This window comes from Babylonia areolata, chromosome 1, assembly GCF_041734735.1.
Source record: "Babylonia areolata isolate BAREFJ2019XMU chromosome 1, ASM4173473v1, whole genome shotgun sequence".
NCBI classification, from domain to species: domain Eukaryota; kingdom Metazoa; phylum Mollusca; class Gastropoda; order Neogastropoda; family Buccinidae; genus Babylonia; species Babylonia areolata.
The window spans coordinates 56,223,383-56,247,673 of NC_134876.1; the positions used below are offsets into that span (position 1 = coordinate 56,223,383).

General features: G+C 41.9%; 2 protein-coding genes across 2 annotated transcripts in view; one reads left to right on the plus strand and one right to left on the minus strand.

Moving 5' to 3' along the window:
* LOC143284237 (L-xylulose reductase-like) overlaps positions 1 to 24,291 on the plus strand; it is a 117,288-nt gene that overhangs the window by 20,994 nt on the left and 72,003 nt on the right. The window contains exon 5 of the mRNA XM_076590915.1: positions 2,543 to 2,707. Within this exon, the coding sequence (XP_076447030.1) occupies positions 2,543 to 2,707 (165 nt within the window). The remainder of the gene's footprint in view (positions 1 to 2,542; positions 2,708 to 24,291) is intronic.
* Positions 5,134 to 24,291, minus strand: part of LOC143292801 (uncharacterized) — a 46,706-nt gene continuing 27,548 nt past the window's right edge. Inside the window, exons 2-3 of the mRNA XM_076603390.1 lie at positions 8,719 to 9,465; positions 5,134 to 6,000 (exon numbers count right to left, since the gene is read on the minus strand). Of these exons, the coding sequence (XP_076459505.1) occupies positions 5,708 to 6,000; positions 8,719 to 9,465 (1,040 nt within the window). The 3' untranslated portion in view covers positions 5,134 to 5,707. The remainder of the gene's footprint in view (positions 6,001 to 8,718; positions 9,466 to 24,291) is intronic.

Genomic DNA, 24,291 nt, shown 5'->3' on the forward strand with positions numbered 1-24,291 from the left:
AGCGCTGGATGGACATGCAATGGCTCAAGGCCGGGGTTCCAATCTCGAACCCAACACCGGATGCAGAATTGTACACAGATGCCTCCAACATGGGTTGGGGTGGCCACATGGAGAACCACACGGCGTTGGGGACTTGGACCCCGCAACAGCAGTCATGGCACATCAACAAGCTGGAGCTGGAGGCGGTCTTCCTGGCCCTCCAGCACTTCCTCCCCCACGTCTTGCACAGGTCAGTCATGCTGTGCACGGACAACACGACGGTAGCATGCTATCTAAACAAACAGGGGGGGCACACTCACACCAGCTGTCCCTGTGTGCGGAAACAGTCCTCCTCTGGTGTCAAGAGCACAACATCCGCCTGACAGCACGACATGTCCCAGGCAAGCTGAACATTTCATGCAGATTACCTCAGCAGATCCCACACTGTACTCCAAATGGCGTGGACCCTGTCACACTCGACACTTCAACCGATCCGGGACCGTTGGCACAAACCACATGTGGATCTCTTTGCCACAAGATTCAACTTCCACATCCCAACATACGTCTCCCCAGTCCCAGACCCGCAGGCCTGGGCCATAGATGCTCTGTTGATCAGCTGGTCCAACCTTTCGGGGTACGTCGTCGCCCCACTTCCCATCGTGGGAAAAGTCCTCAGAAAGGCAAGGCTGGAGAGTGCCACCATGATTCTCATCGCACCACACTGGCCAGCACAGCCGCGGTTCCCTGACCTGCTCCACCTCACTCACGTTCCCCCACTCCGCCTTCACATCGGCAGACACTCTCTGGTCCAGCCCCACTTGGACATTTACACGGAAACCCAGAGGTCCTCAACCTACACGCCTGGCTACTGTGCGGGAATCTCTGTCAGCACTAGGTGCCTCTGATGACACGGCAGACCTTGTCTGCAGGTCACATCGCAAAGGCACTCAAGGCGTTTACTCTGCACACTGGAACCGCTGGCTCTCCTGGTCCTCAACCCACTCAGTCAATCCCATGCACCCATCCAATATGGATCTCACCAACTTCCTTGACTTCCTCTCCTCCTCCAAAGGCCTCTCTGCCTCTGCAGTACGCATCCACCACACTGCAATCAGCTCCACTCTCCGGCAACTGGGCGGGCCCTCTTTCTTAGATGACTTCCTGCTCAGGGCACTGGTCCGAGGAGCCTCCCTCAGTCACGCACATAAATTCCTTTGGACCCCTTCATGGGACCTTTTTCTGGTCCTACAATACCTCCGCAAGGCCCCCTTCGAACCCCTTGCTATAGCTCCTTTCAAGCTACTCTCCATGAAGACACTCTCTCTTATCTCACAAGCCTCAGGTAGGCGGTGCAGTGAGGTACATGCCCTCAGTGGCATCACACAAGATGTATCCTTTGAGCTGGATGGATCTATCTCACTTAGATTCCTCCCCAAATTTCTTGCCAAAAATCAAACTCCCAGCACACCCTCTCCCATTCTTTTCATCAAACCTCTCTCTTCTATACTGGCCCATGACGACGAGGACAGATTCCTCTGCCCAGTCAGGGCCCTGCGCGTATACCTCAAAAGTTCACGTCCCTTCCGATCATCCAGACAACGCCTCTTCATTAGCTGGAACCTGGACCATCCACGTGACGTTAGCAAGACGTCTCTGTCTCGATGGATAGTCAATGCGATCAAAGGCGCGTATGCAGACGCAGGATTGAGACTTGATGCCTCCTCAGCCAGAGCACATGAAGTCAGAGCATGGTCCTCTTCTCTTGCCTTAGCCCACTCAGCACAGCTGCAAGACATCATGGTTGCTGCCTACTGGAAAAACCCTGCCACCTTCATCGACTTCTACCTGAGAGACATCGCATGCCTGCGGGATGATGGCTCAAGAGACATCGCTTCTGTGGTAGTTGCACAACAGGCCATCACAGCACACAGACAGTAGAACAGGTGAGCCCTCCACATTGTCACGCTATTCTGAACTAGTGGGTCACGGTTTAGTATGTGTAATTGAAAGGAAATTTTCTATCTAAAATTACATTTAAGGAACATACTTACCTTGACCCAAATTTAAGACCCTCCCGTCCTCGCCACTTTCTGTTCTCCCTGCACGCTGCGCTGGTTCTGGCATATTGCCGTCAAAAGAGGGCGCTAGCCAGGGGGGCACAGGGGACGTTACCTACTTCCAGGAGGTTATCGGCCATAGCTACTTTCGTTTTCTCTGCATAGGCGGATAGTAGTTTGCACAGGACAGGAATGTCAGACCCCTGCCGGAGTCTGCACTAGTGGGTCATGGTAAGTATGTTACTTAAACATAATTTTAGATAGAAAATTTCCTGTTACTCTCTCTTATGGAGGCACACACTATTATGTTCACTGACACTGGAGTAAGAACATGAGACATTTTAAAATGTTATTTATACATTATTGCATAACTGTATTCTGCCATTAAGTTTTGAATTTGGACCAATTTACTCAGAATGGTGACTGCTGCTCATTATTATCCACCATAGTGGAGAAAGAGGTGAAGGAAATCCAAAAAAGATTCATCGGTTCTGTTTCTCCTGCAGGTTGTTGCCCGTGGTATGGCTGAAAAGGGAACAGGTGGTTCCATTGTCAATGTGTCCAGTACTGCAGCTAAAATTGGCATTGAGGGACATGCTGCCTATTGTTCATCCAAGGCAGCTGTGGATTCCTTGACCAAAGTCATGGCTTTGGAGCTGGGGCCTATGAAGGTTAGACTGTTGTGAGGAATGGCTGACAGTGTGTTGTTATGTACATCATTGTCTCCCCTGTTTGCATTGACTGTGCTGGAACATGGGACTGGCAGAAAGTGCAATTGTCATTCCATTGTCTCCTCTGTTTCTCATTGATTGTGCTGGAACTTGGGCTAAAATTTGTGAGACTGAGTTTTTGTTGACTCTTGTTTGTCACTGTCTGTTGGCCCATGAAGGCTAGATTCTGAAACGGAATTGTTGAAAACAGATTGTTGAGAAGACACTTCGTTATTTTGTGATTTGTTGTTTGTTGTATCTATTTGTTGTTTTTTGACCCAGCATGTAGTGTTGTCTATCTTGTCTGTGTTGGTATTCATCTGTCTCTATCTGTCTTTTTCTGTCTGTCTGTCTGAATCATGTTATTTATATTCTTTCAAAGGAAATTAAAAATTCACAGAAAACTCTTGCTGGATTCATAGCAGAAGGAATGTTTGTCAGGAAAAAGAAAATCGAGCAAAATGATAATTAATCTCAAGATGAACAACAGTTAATAGTTGCTTTTTTTTTTTTTTTTTTTTTTTTACATGAGCGTGTGCATAAATAAATGTGTGTGTGTGTGTGTGTGTGCACGTATGCGTGCATGTGCACACATGTGTGTGTGTGTGTGTGTGTTGGAATTATTCAAGGTTAGCAAGAATATGCTTAAAATGATTTCCACCCTTGTTGGGCTGTCTGTCTGTCTCAGTTACTCACTGTATTTGTCTGAGTCCCTATGTCTGCCTATATGTACCTCCTTCTCTCCTCTCTGCTTTTTACCTTAACCCTTTCGCTGCCAGGAAAATAAGATTTAAGTGAAATCTATTTGCCAGTGTTTTTTCACAAAAAACAGGTATAAATTTTTTTAAAATTCTGTGCTCTTTGTTATTGGAGAAAGACCCATAAAAGTATATATTTTCTGAAAGGTAAATGAATAAAGAACACAAAACATGATGTTTTCCCATTTTACATATTTTTAGTGACATGCTGTTGTTTTGAAATCAGTGTTTTGTTTTTTTGTCACATTTTCAACTTGTTCATTACAAACATTAGTCAGGTAATTTGCACTAAAATATATTTTCTGGACAAATGGATATCTGCACACACACACAAAAATCACACTAGAACAACCACAATAAAAAATAAAAAGTAAAAAAAGAGATAGATACACAGTGCATTGTGACTTCTCCAAGTGATAATGTGGATGTGAGGCCACGCCCCCTCAGTCTCTACCCCCTCCTCTTCACTCCTCTCACACAGGTCACTTTATCCAGTTCTCATCAGACCGCATTGGCTGAGTGCCAAAAAAATCGTTCACACTGTGTCCTGCTAATAATTCAGTCACTTTCTGTCGTCTGCTAAGGTTTGTACAGCCGGCATCACTCAGTGATAGTCCTATCTTGGCCACTCTTTTGATTGCTCCCTTTATTTTCTATCAAATCGTCCTATAAATGTTCATCACTGTCTTCTTTGAATAAATGCTCCAGTTCTTTCTGAACATCAACTAAAGAAAGCAATCTTGGTTGATTTAGTTCACCATGATCGCATGTCTTGAGCACGGCGTCAGTCCGACATTTTGTTGAGCAAGCAAGGAGAGGAGTCGGGCAAACACTGCGGCCAGTAACCCAACCAAAACGTTCAAATAAAGGACTGCCTCATGATGTTGATGGTGTTTCTAGCTATGAATAGGATCTAGAAAGATTCCCCAAGCTAAAGCTACCAGCATTTTTGTCAACGAACTGAATGTAAAGCAGGGAAAAGTCAGAATATTTTAATGATGAGTTATCTCGTCATTGTGGCAGCGAAGCGTACATGCTTGCGATGATGGGTTATCTCATCATGTAGGAAGCCTAGGGGTTAAAAAAAAAAAAATCATTGAAAAAACAAATAACACAAAATAAGCTTGACAACATTAAGTGCAGGGAAGTCATCAAGCAATGGTTTATTTTGGCTGTTTGTAGTGAGGAAGACATTAGCGGTACTGCTTGATGAGCGAATCAGATTGGACAGTCAATTAGAGAAGAGTAGTACATGCCATCTGAATACATTCATATATCTATTGACCATTTTTGTCAATGCCACTTTCCAGAAATGAATGCCACTGGTGGGTTTAATTTAAGGAGTTGGGTAGCTGGCAACTGGGCCATTTGTGTTCCATTGCCTTGACAATAAGACTATGGAGATAACATAATGATGCAGACTGACAAGAAAAAAAAAGCTATATTGTTGTATTTGTATTTCTAACATTTTTCACCCTCCTCCTCATTTTCTCTGTGTGTGTGTGTGTAACCGTAAACCCCCTACTGACAAATATTATCACTTAATTGTTGAACCAGACTGAATGCCTGCCCTGCCCTTCCCGCCCCCCACACCCCCTTCCACCTGCCCTCGGACAGGCCCTTCCGGCAATGGACCACCACCATAATGTCCTTCTAACAGTAATGCCCCCCATGAATCTGCCAGCACCACAGACCTTTGACAAAACTCACCCCAAGCATGGAAGTGGAGGGGGCTCAGCACTGATACCACAATCACGGCAGGACATGAAAGGCCATGGAATTTGGGCTGGTGTTAAAGTTACCACAGAAACACCCACAGTTATGCATGTGAGGGCGCACACACGCACGCACACACACACACACACACACACACACACACACACACACACACACACACAGAGAAACAAACAAATAAGCAAACACACACACCACAGAAACACCCTCACACACACACACACACACACACACACACACACACACACACACAAACACATGCACACATATTTGCACACATGCATGCGTACAGATGGACACAAAGACAACTGAGACAGGCTGATTGTCTGGACTCACTTTGCACAAGTTAGTCAAAAAGGCAAGAAAATATCATCTTTTTTTCCCCAGACCTCTCGCATTCACCGTTTGCCACACAAACAGGCATAGATAATATACCTAGACACAGATTTGTCATTTCTTTTCTGTGTGGTCACAGAGAAGGGATGAGTGGGGGCTGGTCATCATGCCTCCAGTAAACATCCCCAACTTGCCAGGCAGTGGTACTGCGCTGTGGGTTCAGTGCCAAGCCTGTCCGCACCTCGTGAGCATGGTAACCCAGGTGGACAAAGTAGTCTGTCATTTGCCGTATGAGGCTGACAGGGCAGGCAGCGGTCATTTGGTGGCGGTGTTTGTACATCTGTTGCCACTCCATCAGTATATAAGGCACGTAGACATTGTGGAACAGCTTAGCTGAGGTGGCCATCCCGCGGCACTCATAGCCTTCTGCAACATAGATTGTGAGACAATCTAAATTCTTGCACAGAGGTATTTTTGAAATTATAGGCATATTATAATGTTGTTGTTTTTTTTATCTGGGGCTCCTGTATGTAAACAGTGTGAGTATATGATATAACCCGTGTTTGGTTGTCAGTGTGTGTTTGTGTGTGCTAGATAATGTTTGTATTGCTGGGATAAGCGTTTGGTTGTGAAATGTGGATCTGACTTGGCTAAGAATGCCAAGCACAAGCACTAATGCACACTTTTCATCTGATTTGCAAAAGATTGTTTTTTGGTGGTGAGCATTAAAATATGATTTGGATCAACTTATGCAATTTTCACATCATCATCAAATTGCAGTGATTCAATTGTTAATATGAAAGAAAATAACCATAGAAGGTCACAGAAAATCAGTTTTGTATGGAGTGTTTGTTACAATTTATTAAAGCCCTAAAGTGGTGATGAAGACAAAGGAAGTTAGAAACTTTGATCTAGATCTTTTATGTAGGTGAATGCATCCAATCCATCAATCATAATTTTGACAAAAGAACTGGACATGTCCGTAGTGATTATCATGTATATTATGCCTGAAAATGCGCTTGGCAAATTTTCTGCAGTTTACCAAAGTCAGAAAGTGGTGATTAAGACAGAAAAAGTTTGAAACTTTGAAAGATCTGTATTATGATCATAAAGGAATGAAATGCCATTCAACTTCTTCACTATCTTTAATATAATCAGACCATTTCTGCCATCTACAATCAATCAATCAATCAGTTATTGATGAAAAACACAAATAAACACCTGAATGATGCAAATACGTTAGTTGAACCAAACAAAAACAAAACTATAGGTTGTTCAAACAAACAATGGAGAATCTTTGTTTCCAAATTCACTTTGTCTCTAGCATCTAAATCATACATCATAATTATTAGAAGCTTTGCATGGTATTCCATTACATTCCATTTGTATTAATCTGAGCCAGTAATGGATACGTCTGACTGCACAAACTAAATATGTACAGCTATCAGTTCATTTCACCTTAAAGTAAATAATTGGGTGTTTGCCAGTCTACACCAAAGATTTATGCAAAGCAAGCGTGTATACTGCTTCACAATGAACAGCAGCTTTGTTTAGGCCTCATAATTCCAAGCCTTATTCCACAAAAGGCTGTGCTTGTGCTAATAGTTTGACATATGAATCAACGGAAATATTATCTAACATTTGCAACTGTTTCATAATGCAAAGTAAAGTGCTTTTCACCATACCAGCTAGATCTTTGCAAGCACCAACAAAACTCAAAGCATATGGAGAAAAATATGTCCAAATATTTATAAATATTGATAACTGCCATCAAAACACAACCGTACATTCATTTTTCTCAGCTGCTCAAATAACTGCCCATCAAAATACAATAATTCTAAGCAAAAAACTAAAGTTTATGAAAAAAACCTTTTTGGTGGTAGATGAATCCTCTTTGTTTAGTGGGATACAACGTTTCGAACCATAGGCTCGTTGTCAAGTGATGAAAAGAGGACAGTGTGGATAGGAAAGCCTATGTGAGAAATGAATGATGACATCTCACTACTTTCTATTTTGATGGAGTATGCACACTAAACACTTGCTGATCACCAGTCAGTGCAATACATACTCACTCACACACACACACACACACACACACACAAATATATATATATATATATATATATATATATATATAGATAGATAGATAGATAGATAGATATAGATATATATATATATATATACACACACATATATACATATATATGCATATATACACACACATACATACACATAAACATGCACATACAATATACATACACACATACATATACATACACACACATATACACACATACACACACACATATACATACACATATACATGCACATATATATTGCTTCTAAAAAGAGGGATAGGAAGTTAAAGAAAGAATAAGGACAGAGAGATCAAGGCAGAAGGGCTCAGGCGCTAGACGTCAATGACTCTGATGTTCAATCCAAAAGTATGAATAATTCAAAAGAATCAATTGAAAACAAGGCCTCCTATCTTCATTATTAATCAGTTGGATTGCTAATTCATTAGTTAACAAAACAAAAACACAAAAATGATCTGTACTGCTCCCCCTTGTTTTATTTCAGCTATGCAGTTGATAAATTCTGTCAGTTTAGCACCACACCGAACTCTAGCTTTTACTGCATTATGCAAGCTATCAATACGTCTGTAGAATCTATAGATCTACCTCTTAACACTATTCCCTAACAAAACTGGCCGAAGAAGATTATGATTAATAGACTCAGATGTCATTTCAAAATCAATGAAGAGAGAAAGAGAGAATGCTTGGAGTCTTTCCTGATACTGACTGTACCATCAATCTAGTATGCATCAAGTGCAAAGCAGACAACAGACACATTCTTAGTGGTCAGCAGTACAATATTGTTCATATTGTATAGTGTAACTGGCTTTTTTTGGGGGGGGGTGGGGGGGGGGGGCTTTAAAAAAAATTTAAGATGTGATTGTTATTTTCTTATTGTTGTTGTTTTAGTTACTTTATTCATTCTGATTCAAATTTTGATTCAACAAACATAGGTTCTGAGTTAAGTGAAAATGTGTGTGCAGAGTGAGAGAGAAAGAGACAGCAAGAGAGAGAGAGAAAATGATGAATGTGTTCATGCTATATTATTGACCAATGAAAAATAGATTACCAATATCCATTTTGATGATGGCAGTGGGGGTGTCAATCAGATGAAGCAAGTCATCCAGCACTATGGTCTGTACAGTCTGATGGTCAGGGTCCTTGTCTTCCAACACCATGATTCCACCTTGGTTATTACTATTTACAGAAAGGCTGACATTTCTGTGGCTCTTAGCTACAGCATTCTGAAGGACATAGATCTTATTAGCAAGTTTATTCACATGGATACCTTGTATCAGCTTCTTCATATTTTGTGGAGAGGGTTCTACAGCCATGACTTGGTGACCCATGGATGCTGCCAGCAAACTGTAATATCCGATATTGGCACCAATGTCAATGAATGTGGAATGTGGAAACTTGAGGAGGGCAAACTGGAACAGCTTGGTGATATGGGGTTCCCAGACCCCTCCAGTGGTCAGAGCAGCTGAAATGTAGATGTCCAGTTCCTGTGGGTACACACAGATGTGGAACACCGGGCTTGTCTTGGTCAGAGTGCAGTTGGTGCTTGCAACACCACCATTTTTGTCTGCTGACACAGACTCCATGTCCACCAAATTGAAGTAGGCCGGCAGGTAAATGTCTTTGGTGGGAATGTGGAAGAGCTTACGCTGAACTAGTTTGTCCTGTAGATGTTGTTGTGTGGAAGAGAGGAGGAGGTGGGTCAGTCTGTGTGTCTCTTGTCCATAGATCTCAGGACCGTGGAACACGTCTCCTTGAAGTGCTAACACGAAGAGCAGTAGTGCACCCACCACAAATCCTGCAAAGCCATAATACAAAAAATTCAGACACAGTTGTATTGTTTTGTTTTTACATTGTTTGATTATTTCTGTTCTTGAAGAATCAGTTTTCATTGAGCACCAGAAGGTCAGTTGGTTTGATTCAAATAACCTTGAATTGTTCAGCAGTTCACATGAATTACAAATACAAGCAAAGACAAAAGAACATCAACAAGCTTACAGCTTATACTGTGCTCGACATGGCACTTCAATTTCAACGTTGACGGCTCATAAAGCATGTAAGCCCACAATTTTTGACAATTCCATGATTTCTCTCACTTTGAGAGATAACGTGGGAATGCGAGAAAGTGTGGTCGTTCCCCTCACACGTTTTTTCACAATGTGTGATAACGCGTGGGAAGTCCCCTTTATTTTTATGAAAAATATTTCCTTTATCATCAGAGTTGTTTTCTTGTCTTTTCCCAATGCAAATCTTAGAGAAAAATGAGAGAGAGGGGAAAAAAAAGAAAAAGAGGGGGCAACAACAACCATCATGATAATGACAGTGGTGTTAGTGAAGACATGAACAGTAATGACATTGAAACACATCTATTTATTATGTTATAGTGTGTCAGGCGCCTATGGTGGAAGTGTGGGATTTTCTCAGACATGCTGCTCACTGATGGACCCCTCCTTCCTTCCTCCCTACTCTTCTCCTCCCCCCCCCCACATTCCATGGCATCTATCCCCACCAACACCCCGCCCCATACCCTCTCTCCCTCCCCCCCCTTCCCTTGGCCAAGTGCAGAGGGAGCAAGTTATCAAGAAATACTAAGTAAAGATGGTATCTCCTCTGACCATTCTCTTCCCATACACTCCCCTGCCCTTTTCCCACTTCCATCACCCTCAACCCTGTCCTCCCCCCCCCCCCCACCCCCCATGGTGATCTCTGTCAGGATGGCATCTGCCTCAATGGTCACCACATGGTGTGGTGTGTTTATCATGAGCTGTTTAGAACAGAATCAGGGCTGGGCGATCTTTCCTCCCCTTTCCTTTCCCATTTTCATCACCTCCACCCCCCTCCCAACCCCCCTCCTTCCCCTTCTCCTTGGCAGTGTGGGTACCGTGGGAAAGCATCAAAAGTATAAAGTCTAGCACTGCTGGTTCCAGATTGGTTAGTTTCCTCCACAACCAGTGTGGGAGGGCCTGGTAGTGAACTTGGCTGATTGGTCAGTTAACCTCAACCAGTTGGGAAGATCTGGGTTGTAAGATAATTTGCATTGAGTGAATGGGTGAGAGAGAATAAAACCAGTATGCAGAGAGGTTTCGTCCTTTTCTCCCTTGCTAAGAAGAAGCCAAAAGAGCCAGACTGACAAGACAATACCAGGGAGCTGTGTGCTGTTTAAAGTTAGAGAAATAAACACCTCAATTCATCTTTCTAAAAGACCCTGCTGTGGTACGAGGAGAGAGTGGATTGTGCACCTATCCTCTGCCTGTTATCCTACTCTACCCCTTCTTCCTTCTTCTCCTTCCCCATACAATCCCTACCCCCACCACCCCCTTTTAACAACTTGGCGTCGCCGACAGGATCAGCAGGTGAGGTGTCTCTTAGCTTTAGCAGCACACAGCCCAACACAGCCCAACGCAGCCCAGCACAGCCCAACCCAGCCCGAGGATGACCATGCCTGCTACCACAGCACAGCAGTCCCCCATGCAGTGGTGTGCGGCACCCACACTGCCAGTGTTCACTGGTGAGCCAGGCGAGACGTCGGCTGAGGACTTTGTCACTGAGGCGGAGAGGGTCCTGGCTGCATACCCCATGGGAGACGAGATGGCTGCATACTTCATCAACAGCCATCTGCAGGGAACTGCACGCAGGGAGCTGATGCTGCGGGACCTGGAGGACACCAACACCCCAGAGAAGGTGACCGGCATTCTGCTGGGGGTGTTCGGTGACGGACAGCGTGTCATCACACTACTGTCCATACTTTTCAGCAGGGTACAGCAGCCAGAGGAGTCCATCATGGACTACTCTCATGCTCTGCGCAGCATGGAGAGAACCGTCCAGATGAAGACGACTGGGGCCCTCACCGCTGACATGCTGAGGGACCACTTCATCAGTGGCCTCCGGAACACCTTGTTGAAAAGGGAGCTGCACCAGGTAGTGAGGCGAGAGCCTCAAACCACCTTCATCCAGGCAAGAGATGAAGCCCTAAGGCTGCAGAGAGAGCTGGAAGAGGGCCAACAACAGCAACAGGCCAGGGAACAGATGGAACAGTTGGGGGACAAACTGTTGTTGTTAGAGGGAAAAGTCAGGTCTAGTTGGTCAGAGAGATGAGGTTTTAGTTAAGAACAGGGCTGTGGGCAAAAAGAAAAAGAAGAAAGTCGGGAAAGGAAAAATCCAGTTAGCAGTGGGGAATAGGATTTCCCCAAACCACAACAAGGGTAAGGATTTCCCCAAAGTAAAGAGCAAGTTTCCCACAATGAAATACACAGAGACTTCCACAATGGTCTCAAGGGGTGGGATCACAAACTGGAAGAAAGGATTTCAGATAAACTGACGAAGAGCCATTCAGTAGGTGACTGCAATGGTGATGATCCATGCCAAGATGAATGGGTGCTGCTGCCTATGCCACGTGATTCAGGGATTCCTGGTCAATGTTGGAAGAGGGAGAATGACGTAGACTGCCAAGCTGCAGTCAAGACTCCTAGACCATCACGCAAATCAGTGTGTATTGGTTTGTGTGAGACTAGCACCAGGCCTCATCTGAAGCCTGAAATGCACATGTCTTGTGGCTGAAAAGGTGCTAGAATGTCGGCCAAATGGATAGGAACTGGGATGGGAGACTGACAGGGTCAATACTCCCAAAATGTAGTGCTATGTACAAGACTAATGTGAACTGCCTTTCAGTGAGTAGACTTGCTGCTGTAGCCTGCTAGTGGATCTGGTATTTTGCGTACAGGGTGGTGTTTTAGCTGGAAGTTTAATGCTGCTTTTCATGTTTTATGGTTATTCAGTCTGTTGTAGTTACAATTTCTATACTGGCCTTTCTTCTTTGAAGGTTTTTAGGTATTGCTTTTTTGTTGTTGACAATGTTCTGCATTTATTTGCAATATGTAAGGGTGACATACATCAGATAATGTATGATGACAGGGATTCCTGTAAGATCCTTATGTATTAATGTTTTGCTAATACTCTTTGTTGGAGAATTTGTCTCACCATTTGCATGAACTGATGAAGCAATTGACTGGTATGCGATCTGCAGCAATGAGGACATTGCTTTCAAAAACAAGGGGTGGATGTAAAAGTGTGTCAGGCGCCTATGGTGGAAGCGTGGGATTTTCTCAGACACACTGTTCACTGATGGACCCCTCCTTCCTACCTCCCTACTCTTCTCCTCCCCCCCAACCCCACCCCCACATTCCATGGCATCTATCCCCACCAACACCCCTCCCCATACCCTCTCTCCTTCCCTCCCCTTCCCTTGGCCAAGTGCAGAGGGAGCAAATTATCAAGAAATACTAAGTAAAGATGGTATCTCCTCTGACCATTCTCTTCCCATACACTCCCCTGCCCTTTTCCCTTCCACTTCCATCACCCTCAACCCTGTCCTTCCCCCACCCCCAACCCCCATCCTTACCCCCCATGTCGATCTCTGGCAGGATGGCATCTGCCTCAATGGTCACCACATGGTGTGGTGTGTTCATCATGAGCTGTTAAAAACAGAATCAGTGCTGGGCGATCTTTCCCCCTCCTTCCCTTCCTCTTTTCATCACCCCCCCCCCTCCCCTCCCCGTCTCCTTGACAATGCTGGGTTCTGTGAGAAAAGTGCTGATGTGCAAATCTAGCACTGTTGGTCCCAGATTGGTCTGTTAACTTCAGCCAATTGGAAACGTTCTGGGTCGGAAGATAGTTTGCATCCAGCGCCAACTTGTGAAGAGGATAAAATGAATAGGCAAGTGGGGTTTCTTTCTTTTCCTTGCTTGGAGCAGGCCAGGAGAACCGGACAGTCAAGACAGTACCATGAGGGCTGTGAGTGTCAAACTAGCATCTATTTTTCGGACTCAGTTGAATGCTTGATTTATGGTATACTTGGATTCTGTGACTAACACACTGGCTCAGTGGGATTGTGTTCTGCTACATGAATATAAAGTGAACCCGGAAACGTTTTGGGCTGTGAGTAATGCTTGTACTGGTAATTTGGTTTGTTGGCAATTTACTTTCTGGTTTTTGGAAACAGTTTGGAGTTTGTAGAATTGCGATGTGTCACAAGAGCGTTGAGAGATCCTTTTTAGCTGATGTGGTATTTCACAGTTAATGTAACTGGAATATGTTGATGCAGATACCATGACTTGTGAGAGAGCATAGCCAGCATGTGTATGGCTTAATTGTATTTGAGGCTAGTGACTGAGGGAAAAGTGGTTAAAATGCACAATGTAGCCAATACATGACTAAATGGAGTACTGGTTTAGGGTGTTTGGGTATCCCCCCCCCCCCTTTCTTGTTTCCTACAGGTTGATATTATGGTATGATGCTTGGACATCATGTTTGGGTTTACATGTTGTGCATCTTGGCTTGCATAAATGATAATGTTCAGTAACATGTCAGTGGTTTGTCAATTGTCGACATACTGTGGGAACAATGTAAGCATTCAGTCACAAAGAAACACAGAGATTATGTGTGTGTTGCATCTGCGTAGAATGTTTTGGTTGTAACAGTTGGAGTTATTTTGAGGTATGACATACCTATTTTGTATGTTAGGTGGTGATGGTTATACTCAAGGTGAACAAATCTACAGGCTAACTGTATGTTCATGTGTTTCCATGTGTGTGTGCACATGAGTGATAATGCAACATGAGGAACATGTGTGACTTGGTAGTTGTGACTTGGTAGCATATGTTTTGGTATTGATTTAACCTGGGTTTTAATATTGTGTGTGTTCCAGGTGTGCTGTTTAAAGTTAGAGAAATAAACACCTCAATTCATCTTTCTAAAAGACCCTGCTGTGGTACGAGGAGAGAGTGGATTGTGCACCTATCCTCTGCCTGTTATCCTACTCTACCTCTTCACCTTCTACACCTACCCGTACAACCCCTATCCCCACCACTACCCCCTTTTAACAATTATATTTCACATAAGATGGATCACTGCAATACATCAGAATTAATTAGCATACAACAAAATTAAGGTGATGTGTATACTCAAACAGAAACATAATATGACATAATATAAAAATAATATAATAACTTGAACCGATCTTTCCTTAGGGATATTGGGAATAACACCAAAATGATTCAACTTTATACATAGATGTGGCAGAAAAAGGTTTCACAATGTTTAACCCTGACTTAGGGAGCGTGAAAACTGGACCAAATAGTATTGACGTTTGTTGTGATGCAACCTTTTCTGTCACATTTATTTAGAATTTTCTTCATTTCATGCTTGTTCATTTGTTCATGTGTTTGTGTCAGTATCCTTATGCATACAAGATTGCACTGAAAATAGATTGCCAGTTTCACAGAAAACACTCAGAACATGAAAATATTATCTTAAAAACAGAGTGAAAGAAGAACAAATCAACCAGTCAAGTAAATACACAAAAGGAAACACACACACATGCATGCACACACGTATGTACGCGTGCACGCACGCACGCACACACACACACACACACACACACACACACTTGCATGCACGTGCACACACACGTGCATGTATACACACTCAGACACACACATACACACACACACATACACTCTCTCTCTCTCTCTCACTCACTCACTCACTGATGTACACACATGCACACATTTTTTTACACCAGTACTGTGCCATCACCTTCACCATCTTCACAAACATCACCATCATTATCATGATTGTCGTTGCCGTCGTCCTCCTCTTTCTCTTTTCGTTTGCTCTCTCTCTCTCTCTCATTTTTCTCTATGATTTGTGTTGTTAAAAGACAAGAGACCAAACCAGATGACAAAGGAAATATTTTTGATGAAAATAAGGGGGACTTCCCACATTTTCTCACACATTGTGAAAAATTGTGGGGACGCCCCCATGATTTCTCGCAATTGAGAGAAAATGTGGGAGAGGAACGACCACACTTTCTTGCAGTCCCATAATTTCTCTCATTGTGCCCCCTACGATTTCTCTTGAAGTAAGAGAAATCATGGTATTGTGAGAAATATTGTGGGTTAAGAAACCATGTTATCATAGATATCAGATAACATTCATAAAGACCAAATGAAGAAATAGAATAAATAAACAAATAATTGAAATGATACCACTAGCAGTATCAACACAAAATTGAATTTATTGTCACTGAGGTATCACCTGATGAAAGAGAAAAATGTCAGTTGGTTTGCTGGTTACTGAACTGATTTGGCATTTACATAATTAGTGATTAGATGGTATTCCCAACTTTTTCCTCACAAAATCCAAGATAATACACTTCTCAGACTGAGGAATGTTGTAAAACTTTGGTATGATAAGATGTGTGTGTCTGTGTGAGTGAGTTTGTAAGTGAAATTATAATTGCCTTAGAAAATCCAGATATTGCCATCTTGCCAATTTATTTTTGTTTAGTTGTTTCGCACACACACACTCACTTGCACACATGTGTACACACACACACACACACACACACACACACACACACACACACACACACAAATTACATATAAATTATATACATATACTTTAGAATTTTTATGCTCTCAAGGCCTGACCATCGCGTTGGGTTTTTATATAGGTCAGAATGTGTTTCCTTTAAAAAGTATTTATTTTCAAGCAGATCAGGTGTAGTGTGTGTGGATCAGTCTGCATGCTTTAAGGCCTCTTTTAAATTATTTTTCCACATTATTCTTTTAATATTTCATACTGGCATTTTTTCCAATAAAGTCACAAAGAAGAAAAGATGATAAAAAATAAACATCATCAGTTTCAGCTCACATTTGTCTCCGTTTGAAAGAGCAGATAATTTCAAATGATAATAGCCCATTTTGTAGTGTAAACTCCTCATTATTTTTATTTAGGAAATTTTTCTTTCTAAGTTTATGCTGTTTAGGTAATTTTCCAGCTTACATGGTTTTACAGAAGTTTTGCCATTTCAGACAGGATATCATTGACAAAATATACAGTTGTTCAGTATCAGATTGCAGCATACATCATGCTCTGTTTCACACCATAACTCATGGTTTAATAAAAGGTACTGGAAATAATGTATGTTAGTTTTGATATCAGGGTCTGCATTTTTGTTTAAAAAAACATATGCCTTCCAAGTGTATCAATAAAAAAGTCAGGTTCAGTTAAATTTTATGTATAATCAAGAAGAAGCTGAATTGTTGTGAAGCAAATTAATACAATGTGCAAACAAACAAAAATCAACATAGATATCAACAATGACTGTGCCTGGTTCATGATTTCAGTGAGACTTAACAAGAATGACATCCACCACAGATGTTCATTTGAAGGTAAACACCAAATAGGCCTTCTGTACTTCAGACATGTCGTTTTGTAGTGCTGCTGTAGCAGCTTATCCTGTTTAGTGTCTCCGTAGCGGTTTATCCAGTGACATGACACAGTGTTGCTGTGGCTGCTCATCTAGAGACATGTAATTTTATAGTGTTGCTGTAGTCCTTGTGACATACCATTTTATAGTGTCGCAGTTGTGGCTCATCTCATGACATGTAATTTTACAGTGTTGCTGTAGTCCTGGTGACATGTCATTTTATAGTGTCGCGATTGTGACTTATCTGGTGTCATGTAATTTTATTGTGTTGCAGAAGTGCTGGTGACATGTCATTTTATAGTGTTCCAGTGGTAGCTTAGCAAATGACATGTCATACTACAGTTTTGCTGTAGCAGCTCACCTAGTGATGTGTCCTGTTTCTCTTTGATCTGATTTTCATTATCCTATTGGACTGTCAAATTTTTCTCCCTTTTCTTTTTCTTCTTCAACAAAATGGAAAAAAAAACTTTGTCAACTATAGTCAGTTGTGCATGTAATGTAGTGGTGCTTGCTTATTTCTTAAGTATGCAATAAAGTTTACACAACCCATTCAGTGCTTCGTATTAGACATTCGTAGACATGAGGGTTTCCCACCAATTTTTCTGACATAAACAGCTTTAAAGACTGTTCAGAATAGGACACATGCAGTGTAGTGTTGTAGTCATTTATGTGTAAGAGTGGAAAAGACAAAATTTGATAGCTATGACTTTTCATGATAGTGGTATTAAACACATGAGCCACATAGTGAAGTGATGACCCAGAGGTAACGCGTCCACCTAGGAAGCGAGAGAATCTGAGCATGTTGGTTCGAATCACAACTCAGCTGCCAATATTTTCTCCCCCTCCACTAGACTTTGAGTGGTGGTCTGGACGCTAGTCATTCGGATGAGACAATAAACCGAGGTCCCTTGTGCAGCATGCACTTAGCGCATGTGAACGAAAGGGTTGTTCCTGGCAAAATTCTGTAGAAAAATCCACTTCAATAGGAAGAACAAAATAAAACTGCACACAGGAAAAAATATTAAAAAAAATGGGTGGCACTGTAGTGTAGCAATGTGTTCTCCCTGGGGAGAGCAGCCTGAATTTCACACAGAGAAATTTGTTGTGACAAAAAGAGAAATACAATACAATACAATAGTTGACATTTGCACACAGGAATTCAAAATGTCACAAAGTCAAGAGCTGAGACCGTTCATTTTTTCAAAGATTTTATAAACCCACACACTGTCCAGACAAAATATTTGACTTTTCATCCTCTGAAGGATATTGAACTGAGTTCATAAAATCAAAGCAGAGACCTGAGATAGTTTGTTTATTCAAAGTCTGTATACCCACACACTATGTGGACAAAGCATCCAAATATTCTTTCCATGAACAAGATAGATCAACCAACCCATAGCAATTAAGACCACTGTTCAAGCAAGCAACAAACATGTGACCCTGGGATTACTGGAGCAATTAGAAATACAGAAAAACTTTACTTGACCCTTCAAAACAACTTCTGATACTCAGTAGAGATTGTTTCAGAATATACATCCGCTCTACATCTCTACATCTAATCATTCAGCTATGTAGATTTACTGATTCTCCATTGTGTAACTTTTGCAACCATCTTTTTAGACCACTCAAGGTCTAGTGGAGGGGGAGAAATTATTGGTGGCTGAGGCGTGATTCAAACCCGCGCTCTCAAATTATCTTGCTTCCTTGGCTGATGCGTTACCTCTGGGTCATGTTTCACTTTGGTTGATCAGTGGAATAGGTAGCTGTGAATCATCTGGTCCATCTTTTCAGACTAATATGAAGTAGTGTTAAGGGAAGACCTTCCACCCAAACATTGTCAAAAGCCTTTGTTAGGTCTGCGAAGAAAGTGTTTTGTGACTGGCAAATTCAAGGCATCACTGTGCAGAATTATCAATATATATATGTATGTATATGTATATATATATATATATATATATATATATATATATATATATAGAGAGAGAGAGAGAGAGAGAGAGAGAGAGAGAAATATTTATCTAAAATATGCACATACATACATATACATATGTATACATGTATATAATATGTATATATGAAAAGTAGTTCCTAGTATTTATTCCTTATGATCAAAAGAAAATAAACTAAAAGGAGAAATTTCTTTAGAGAAATCATAAAATGTAAAATTATATATGATATTTCATGGTCACCATCTTTGTGTTTTCTATACTTGAGGTAACCACCTCCATACAGAGTTCATAAATTGATTCCCTAAAAGTGGAGAAGTTTGACACATACTTAAAAAAGTATTTAAAAAAAAAGGAAAACAAACATGAAATAGAAACACACAGTAACCAGTCATAAATCTTATACAACGAGCATAGTTTGTATAAGCATTTACTCAGAGTTCACATTTCCCTGGCAGTGTCACAGATGGGGCTGATCAACATGTCTCCAGTACACATCTTTAACCATCCAAGCAGCACTGCCCTGTGGTTTCAGCTCCAAGCATGTTTTCACATCATAAGGATGGTAGCCCAGATGAACAAGATTGTCTGTCATTCGCTGCATGAGGTTGGCAGGACAAGCAGGGGCTACCTTCTTGAGTTTTAAGCGCATGTAGGACCACTCCATCACAATGTAAGGCATGTAGACATTGTGGAACAACTCAGATGAGGTTGCCATTGCTAGGCACTCATAGCCTTCTGCAACACAAGTCACAGGAAGATTTCATTTGATGATGATGCTATGCATGTCTGTTGTGATGTTGGGAGTTTCCACATTTCTCTCATTCCTTTCCTGTTTAGATTCTTTATTTGATATTATATGATACTGTTAACAGCGAAAAAGAATATTAGTGAGGTCAACATCCAGAATAGTAACAGATTTAAAAGTTGACAGTTAGACATGATTTTATGAATGTATAGGCTCATCAAACCAGTATACCAAAATGAAAAAAGTAATGAAGAAGCTTTGTTTCGTTCTAGCATTCACAAGGCCCAACAGAAAATCAATATATGAAATTTGTCACATAATGTTGCTAACTTCTATATTGACAAAGAAACATCAAAATGCACTGTTGGTTGGACAGAAGGGGGGATAGGGGAGTGTCGAGCGAATGCTGAATTTCTACAGTGTCGCTATTTTCATCATTAGATGGGACCACAATGAAATAGTCATTGGAATGTTTGCTGTGGCTTAGCTGTCTTCCATTGGAAAGTTTGCTGTGGTTCAGCTGCCTTCCATGTCCTTAATAGATATTGCATTCATTAGTCATCAGAATAATTTTGAAGCTGTAGAGATACTTCGAACCATTGATCTATTATCCGAGGAAAGATATGAGTGACAGGACAACTAAACCCTTCAGTCTTTGACAGCAGTGTCTCGCAACATGAAACATTCTAAGTGGTTCTTTTATAGCATCCATTCGCTTTTTCTTGTTTTATTGTGGTTATCTTCTTTTTGTTGTTGTTTGATTAGGCTACTGTACCTGTTGACTCTGATTCCATTCTAATTCAACAAACATCGGTTCTGAGGAAAGTGTATGTGTGAAGGATGTGCGTGTGTGTGTGTGTGTGTGCGCGCCAATGTGCATTATCTAATAAAAAACAATATTACCAATATCCATTTTGATGATGGCAGTGGGGGTGTCAATCAGATGAAGCAAGTCATCCAGCACAATGGTCTGTATGGTCTGATGGTCGGGGTTCTTGTCTTCCAACACCTCCGTATTACCTTGGTTGAAGCTGTTGACCAACAGACTGACGTTTATGTGGCTGTTAGTTACAGCGTTGTTGAGGACGTGGATCTTGTCAGCAAGTCCATTCACCTGGATGCCTTGTATCAGTTTCTTAACGTTTTGTGGAGCGGGTTCCACAGCAATCACTTTGTGGCCCATGGATGCTGCCAGCAAACTGTAGTATCCAATATTAGCACCAATGTCAATGAACGTGGATTTGGGGTACATGCGCAGAGCACGCTGCAACAGCTTGTTGTTCAGGAGTTCAAAGACTCCTGTTGAAAGCACAGACTCTGAAATGAACTGGTCTTCATGCCGTGGGTGCACACATAGGCGGTAGGCCTACGCTGGGCTTGTCTTGGTCAGAATACAGCTGGTGCTTGCAACAGAGCCATTTTTGTCTGTTGACACAGACTTTACGTCCACCAAGTTGAAGTAGGGCGGCAGGTTTCTGGTGGGGGTGTGGACGAGCTTACTTTGGGCCGGTTTTTTCAGCAGACGTTGTGCGGAGGAGCGGAAGCGTGGAGACAGGTTGTACTGCTCCTGATATTGGAGCACTCTTTGCACAGCGTACAAACTGAGCAGCAGTAGACATACCACAAGCCCTGTAATGTGAAAGTCAAAGACTGTAAAAACAGGAAGTTTTTATGGACATAATTACGAAAACGAGCTGTGCGCATTTACAGTCACACTTCTACTTCATATCATTATTTTTTTCATTGAAATTCGAATATTTCATAACTTTCTTTGTATGTTAGCTCTTGACATTTATTGCAAAAAATATTTCATGTTATATTGATCAATTACCATTTTAAAAGTAAGTCAGTTCAACTTAACTCCGTGTGTGTGTATGTGCGCGCGTGTGCATAACTACGTACGTGCGTGCGCGTTTGTGCACGCATTTGTGTATGTGTGTGTGACGGCCATAAGAGTGAATGCGAGTACGAATGGTTTATTAAAAGAACACAAAATAAAATGAAAGGCTTCACCCAGCTGAAAGGTTGTGTTCAGACACAGAAAGTCGCACGCACACACACACGTGCATTCGGGCGCGCGCGCGCGCACACACACACACACACACACACACACACACACACACACACACACAACACCAACACCAGTTTAATTCCTTTTACATCATAGATTCAGTTGAGTTGAAAAAGAATATACCTAGACGTGGTTATTTATTTAACAAGATATTCTTGACAAAGAACAACGAAAAATACATATATACTTTCCTCATTCCACTGCTACATTTTCATGTCTTCTATGTTCAGTGTGTAACAGAATCAGCATATCAGAATGAAACTACTGTACACAAGCACTATTATGGAATTCATCAGAATTATAAATGGGAAAGTTGATGGTGATATGCAACGAACTAAGAGATGTGCAAATAGGGGAAATGGTGAAATTATATTACCTGGTAATTTTTAACTATATATATAGAGATAGATGTATATTGTTTTCTTTGGAAATACTTTGTCAACACAAAATCTAGCATAAAAACGGGGGTACGGAGGTGTCTTTCCACTCATTTATGGCATTAACCGTGTCTCCTGTTTGTGAACATTTTATTTCGTTTTGTTTCCGGATCCCCCAGCCATTCTTGGGTCATTTTCGGTTGATTGCTGGATTTGCGAAAATCGCGTTTCGTTAAAGCATGGCATCTATTTCTTGTTGGGAGTTCAAAAGAAAAAATGAATTCTGGATGGACCAAATAGACTGAGACTAGTCACACCATCGACATGTTTATTGCATGTGAATATTCTAAAGATAGTATTAACTTGAATGAACTTGCTTAATTTTCAGGTCGGCGACACAATTTACGACATCATTGTTCTCCAGAAAGACAAGTTCTGTGATCCAAGTCCTCGGCCCTGAAGAACTTGACCTTGATTAAGGACGTTAGCCAGTAGCTCGTTAAATTCCACTCTACAACATAGTTTCTGTTAGAAGCGTTTGCATGGACAGCTACTTTTGTTATGAAGTATCTGAGCGGTAAAGTCGTGGCTTAGAAGAAATGGGTTTCGACAGATGGGAACGTGTAACTATATGAGATGTATCGATATGGGTGAAATGCCGATTCGATGTGGCCAAGACCTAGCAGTGCGTTCACATTTCAGCATGTTTCAAGAAATCTAAGAAAAAATTCTCTTTTTTTTAAGCGAAACGATCATGGAACTGTTCGGAAGCAACCATGAATTGGTGATGGTGATCTCCCAGCTCCATCTGAAGAAGGTACCCCCCCCCCCCCCCCCCCCCCCCCCCCAAAAAAAAAAAAAAAAAAATTAATTAATTAAAAAAAAAAAAATGGCCACATGAGGATCAAGTTCTATCTGGAGAAGCTGGATCCAATGGTAGCAGAAACCTTCCAAGCCAGCAATGACAAGTCGGAAATGTGCACCACTAACCATGCTCGATGCGGACCGGATGACTCAGACATGAAAATAACCCGTGACTGACAACCTAAACACAGCAATTATCGAAATCAGCAAGTGTGATCCTTGGCAAACTCAGCCCAGTCAAGAAACCTGGGATCACAGCTGACATCCTTGATCCATACGACAAACGAAGAGAGCTAAAGAAGACAAACAATACAGAAAGAGCATGTGAGACAGTCAACCGGGAAATCAAGAAAAGACATGTGAGCGGTAATAGAAACCTGTATTGAAGAGCATTGTCGACATATTATTGAAGACACCCTAAAGAGAAACAACAGCGAGGAAGCATACCAGCTGGTGCCCGGAAAGACCTGACCAGCTCCAAACAAGGGTGAACTACAACCATCGGGACACAGGATGGAATGCCTAACAGAAGTATGATAGTCAGTCATGTCCGACTATGACCATCAGAACAGCAGAGGAGGCAACTGCTGTCCCGACTATCTGGGCTAGAATTTGATTATAGTGGAGAGTGTCTTGCCTAAGATGCATCTCCACTCACTCGGCCAAGAGTGTTTTAGGACAGTCGGCGTTGGGATGGTTCCCAAAGGCTAGCTAACCCTCAAGGCTGCTGTGCAATCTTGCCTCCTAGTTTGAGAGTCGCAGTCCTTCATAAATGTCCTTCAGCCGAGCGTTTGACCTAACAGAAGACTAATATTCTAAAGAGTTGGACAGATGTACCCTCGATAAGCACGCACCCGTGTGTCGGCTTAAAATTGCACAGCATCGTTCTGCTCCCTGGTATCCCTCAGTAGCGTCCGAACTAGAGCTTTAGCGTGAACATCTCCGTGCTGAGTGACAATTGGCCAAATCCCAAGTAAAGGTACACCAACAGTTATATGACACTGCAAAACAAGAAGTCGATTTTATTCATCGCACTAAATCCGCCTTTCGTTCAACCAAGATTTCGGCCACCTCTTCATGCAGAGACCTTTTTCATACCATCAGTTCTATGATCGGAAAAAACAAAAACAAAAACAAAACAATGGATACTATTCTCCCTTCCTCTCATTGATTCAATGGTGACTAAAGCAGTTAAAAGTTTAAATTTCTTAAAAATTGTAAGTCACTCTCCTTGGGGACAAGACTCCAAAATTCTTTTACATTTAGCGACATCTCTCGTAAGATCAAGATTGACCTGCGGTCAAGAAATTTTCTTTTCTGCCCCGCCGACGTTCCTAAAGAAGCTGC